Source organism: Halichoerus grypus, chromosome 3 (genome assembly GCF_964656455.1).
Source record: "Halichoerus grypus chromosome 3, mHalGry1.hap1.1, whole genome shotgun sequence".
Taxonomy (NCBI): Eukaryota; Metazoa; Chordata; class Mammalia; order Carnivora; family Phocidae; genus Halichoerus; species Halichoerus grypus.
In genome coordinates, this window is record NC_135714.1 from 2,658,624 (window position 1) to 2,663,575 (window position 4,952).

Genomic DNA, 4,952 nt, shown 5'->3' on the forward strand with positions numbered 1-4,952 from the left:
GCGCGCCCGCGTGTGCGTGCGCGTGTGCCCGGGGGAGGCTAGGAGGCTCTTGTCTTAGAAAGAGCAGGTTTTTGGAACTCACCGCCCAGGCCAGCCGGCGCTCAACCCCGTCCCGCAGACTGCAGTCGGCCCTGGAGGGGGCGCCCTCGCCGTGCGCGCGCCTCGCGCCACCGCCCCGGACTCCTCCCCGGCGCCGCGCGGGCAGGTTCGCCGAGGCGGCCGCGGGCTCCGGCTCCCGGGCCCGCTCCCCCCGGGCCGGCCGCTCTGGCCTGCCCGCCAGGCCACCCCCTCCCGCCCGCGCCCCGCCCCGCTGCGCAACTCTACCCAAGTTGGAAGCCGAGGCCGGGCGGCTGCACTCGCGCCGAGCGCACGGCGGCGGCGGCGGCGAAGGAGGAGGTGGCGGCGGCGGCGGCGGCGGCGGCGGCGCAGCTAAGGCGAGCGAGGCAGGCGAGGCGGAGCCCGCACGGCCGAACGCGGACCACGGGGGGCGCCCGCGCCCGGAGCAGCGGGAGGAGGACGCGCGGCGGCGCCGGCGCCCTGCCCGGGAAAGTAAAGTTGGAGCCCGAGGCTGCGCGCGGGCGCTGGGGCCCGGAGGAGCGGCGGCCCGCGCCCCGGTGCGCCCAGCCCTAGCCGGCCGGATGGGAGGCGGAGCGCCCGGGCCGCCGCCGCCGCCGCCTGCAGCCTGCGCCCCGGCCGGGCTCCGGGGCCGCGGGGCCGCTCGGGCACGCCCGCTCGGGCGCCGCATCACCGTGGGCTCGCGGCCGGGGCGCTCCCCGTGAGCGGGGCCGAGGGCGGGGCCGCGCAAGGACCCCGGGACCTGCCCCCCTCCCCCCCGCCGCCGCGTCGCCGCTCGCTCCAGGAGCCTCCTGCTCTGCACTTACGCGCGCGGCAGCGGCGGGGAGCCCGGCAGCCACGCTCTCCGGCGCGCCGCTCGCCCGCCGAGCCACCACGGCCGAGGGCCGGCTGCGGGGCGCCGCGGTCCCCGGAGGGCGCGCCCCAGGCGCAGGCGGCGATGCGGGCGCCGACCCGGGCTGGGGGGCGCCCGAGCTGCCGTGGCTGCGCCCCGGCTCCAGGCGGGACCGCGTAGCTCGCGGGAGGACCATGGCGTCCCCGGCGCTGGCGGCGGCGCTGGCGGCGGCGGCGGCGGCGGCGGCGGCGGGCCCCAACGCGAGCGGCGCCGGCGAGGGGGGCAGCGGCGGGGCCGCCAACGCCTCGGGCGCCGCGCCGGGGGCCGCCTGGGGGCCGCCTCCGGGCCAGTACTCGGCGGGCGCCGTGGCGGGGCTGGCTGCAGTGGTGGGCTTCCTCATCGTCTTCACCGTGGTGGGCAACGTGCTGGTGGTGATCGCCGTGCTGACCAGCCGGGCGCTGCGCGCGCCGCAGAACCTCTTCCTGGTGTCGCTGGCCTCGGCCGACATCCTGGTGGCCACGCTGGTCATGCCTTTCTCGCTGGCCAACGAGCTCATGGCCTACTGGTACTTCGGGCAGGTGTGGTGTGGCGTGTACCTAGCGCTCGACGTGCTCTTCTGCACCTCGTCCATCGTGCATCTGTGCGCCATCAGCCTGGACCGCTACTGGTCTGTGACGCAAGCCGTCGAGTACAACCTGAAGCGCACACCGCGCCGCGTCAAGGCGACCATCGTGGCCGTGTGGCTCATCTCGGCTGTCATCTCCTTCCCACCGCTCGTCTCGCTCTACCGCCAGCCCGACAGTGCCGCCTACCCGCAGTGCGGCCTCAACGACGAGACGTGGTACATCCTGTCCTCCTGCATCGGCTCCTTCTTCGCGCCCTGTCTCATCATGGGCCTGGTCTACGCGCGCATCTACCGCGTGGCCAAGCTGCGTACGCGCACGCTCAGCGAGAAGCGCGCGCCCGCGGGCCCCGACGGTGCGTCCCCAACCACAGAGAACGGGCTGGGTGCGGCAGCGGGCGCGGGCGAGAACGGGCACTGCGCGCCCCCGCGCCGCCCGTGCGCCGACGTGGACCCGGAGGACAGCAGCGCGGCGGCTGAGCGGCGGCGGCGCCGGGGCGCGCTGCGGCGGGGCGGGCGGCGGCGCGCGGGCGGAGAGGGGGGCGCGGGCGGTGCCGACGTGCCGGGGCCCGGGCCGGGGCCAGGGGCGACCGATTCGGGCGCTCTGGCTGCCGCGAGGTCCCCGGGTCCCGGCGGGCGCCTGTCGCGCGCCAGCTCGCGCTCCGTCGAGTTCTTTCTGTCGCGCCGCCGCCGGGCGCGCAGCAGCGTGTGTCGCCGCAAGGTGGCCCAGGCGCGCGAGAAGCGCTTCACCTTCGTGCTGGCGGTGGTCATGGGCGTGTTCGTGCTCTGCTGGTTCCCCTTCTTCTTCAGCTACAGCCTGTACGGCATCTGCCGCGAGGCCTGCCAGGTGCCCGACCCGCTCTTCAAGTTCTTCTTCTGGATCGGCTACTGCAACAGCTCGCTCAACCCGGTCATCTACACCGTCTTTAACCAGGACTTCCGGCGTTCCTTTAAGCACATCCTCTTCCGACGGAGGAGAAGGGGCTTCAGGCAGTGAGCTGAGCGCCCGGCCCCGCGCAGACCCTGGACAGCTCCAGGCGGCGACGTGGGAAGGCTTGGCCCCCCGGGAGAAAGCGGGGGCAGCTTCCCCAGAGACCCAGGGATGGCTTGGCCTCCAGGGCGGAGGGGAGGGTACGGCAGGGCAGGAGTGCGGGCTGAGAGACAGCAGGGCCCCCGGGGAGCGGGGGAGGAGAGAGGGGCGACCCCTCTGCCTTCCCAGCTCAGCAAAGGGCTGCTTCTGGGCCTTCGGGCCCGGATCCGGCTCTGGGGACCCCTGCAGAGGTGCGGCTGTGAGGTCAGGGTCTTAGACAGCAGAAGTGAAAGCAACCTCCCAAACAGGCGAGAAAGGAGCCCCCCCAACACCCACCACTACCCAGATCCACCTCTGAGCAAGGGCTGACTTCCCCAGGACCTAGTGGGGGCGGCTGTCTTGGGGGAGGAAAGAGGCACTGACAATCTTTGGTTATTGAAAGTATTTAAATGTTTGCCAAAAATGACAGCCAAAACAACCAAACTATTTTCTAAATAAACCTTTGTAATCTAAATGTTGGGTGCAGCTGTCAGTCCTTAAGCCATCAGCGGGGGTGTGTGGGGGGGGTACCTTCCAGACCTTACCCTGTCTAACCTCCCCCCAGGGGTGGAAGGAGGACACTCCAGGTCTCCAGATTCCAACATCCCCTCTTGCAGGAGAAGGAGGGGGGGTCTTTTTTTTTTTGATACGAAAGGTAAAATCCTTGGGCTGTAATTGGCTGAGAGGCAAAAGAAACCAAGAACCCCCCAAATTAGGTCCCAGTTTAGATCCTAGGGGTCTGTCCTCCTTCATTCCCATCCCTGCCCCCCATCTAGTTCCTGGCCTGGGATCCCCTCCCCAGTGGAGGGAGGCAGGGCTCTCGTGATCCAAGGCTCCAATTCTGCCTGCTTTGGGTCAGTCAGTCCCCCCACCTCTGAACACTTTGTGGGCACTTTGGAGTAGGTAGGGTGGGAGAGAGCTGCCCAGAAGGGGGCCTCACCCACAGATGGGGTGGGGTGCAGGTCAAGACAAGTCCCCAGATCCTTATTCCATGCCAGAGACCTTTACCAATTTCTTACTGTTTTTGAACATTGAGGCTCAAAAGCAATGGGACCCCCTGCATTGGCTGGGGAGGGGGCTGGGCCCCGCCTGTCCTCCCTAACCTCTCCCCCACCCATGCAGCCAAGCCTTGCCCCCTTGCTCAGCCCTCCCCCACACCCCAGGGTGTCTGTACTCACTCCACACTGAGGCTTGAGGAGGGGTGGCTAGAAGAAGCCAGCATTAAGTAGAGCAGTCCTCCCCCCAGACTCTTCCAGCCCCCATCACAGAGCCTGGAGAGTCCTGGCTGGTGGGGGCTCATTCTGCAGACCCCTGCTGTGACTGTCCTGTCCTCCTGTCACTCCCTCTCGGGCTCCCCTTGGCCTTCGGTATGTACCCTTCCCTGGCTAGCCTGCCTGCCCAGCCGAGCTCTCTCTTGGCTCACCACCCATCTGTCCTTGACCTGGGGTGGCCATGGGTGTGTCCCCAGGATGGCTCAGCCCCTGGTCCTGCCTTTCACTCCCAAGTCCCTGTCCCCTGAATCAGAAGCCAGGGCGGGCCCCTTCCCTGGTCTCATTTGTGGGGGCCGACCCTTGGAGAACCCTCCTCTGCAGCAACCCCCCACCACCCCAAGTTATAGGTACTCAGGACACCCCGCCTGGAAGAACTCCCCAGGACCACGCCCACACTCACTCATGTGAGAGCACTCACACCTGCTGCGTTTAGGCTCAGGGGCAGGTGGGGAAGCTGAGACGGAGAGCGTGGCGGGGGTGGGGGGGTGTGGCTGGTCAAGGCTGAGTGGGGCATCCCTGACCCACCCCCAGGCAGGGGCCCGACAGGGTGTCCGTGTCAGAGGCCCAGCTCTGTTGCAGGATTGCTGAGCTAGCTCGGGCAAACCCCCGCCCTCCCGGGGCTTCAGCACCCCTTCTGTGAAGTGTGTGTGTGCGGGGTGTTGTTGGAAACTCAGGCCCTGCTGGGCCAGCCGATCTGTGCTCCCACCTGCCAGCTGAATCGGGGGGCCTCCGAGAGAGGGGACCTTCCCTTGGAAACGGCATGGTTGGCACTGGTGTTCCCACTGAGCTGCAGGGCCCCCTCGGTGCAGTGGGGTAACGACACCCCCACACAGAGCTTCTGGGGGATGCGCTCCAAGTCTACCACAGGAGCACGCAGCGTGGCACGCGGCCCACGGAAGAATGTCAGCGCAGCCTGCTCCGCTTGCTCCCTAATTGCGAGAATTGCACCTTCCAGGGCTGTCGCCGGGTCCGCCGGTGCCTGGTGCTTAATACCCCGTTCAGCGAGCAGATGCTCACCACTTGACGGTGATTGCCACCTTTTCAGCTGGATAAACAGCCAGAACCTGGCTTCTCACCCTGGCC

General features: G+C 68.9%; 1 protein-coding gene across 1 annotated transcript; it reads left to right on the forward strand.

Moving 5' to 3' along the window:
- The first annotated feature begins 995 nt into the window (after positions 1–995).
- On the forward strand, positions 996–3,073 carry ADRA2C (adrenoceptor alpha 2C). Its single transcript, XM_036085637.2, has one exon. It carries the CDS (start codon positions 1,102–1,104, stop codon positions 2,524–2,526), a length of 1,425 nt encoding a protein of 474 aa, XP_035941530.2. The 5' UTR covers positions 996–1,101; the 3' UTR covers positions 2,527–3,073.
- Positions 3,074–4,952: the final 1,879 nt, after the last annotated feature.

Excerpts from the sequence above, each read along its gene's own strand:
- ADRA2C (XM_036085637.2), top strand. The coding sequence starts at position 1,102 with ATGGCGTCCCCGGCGCTGGCGGCGGCGCTGGCGGCGGCGGCGGCGGCG.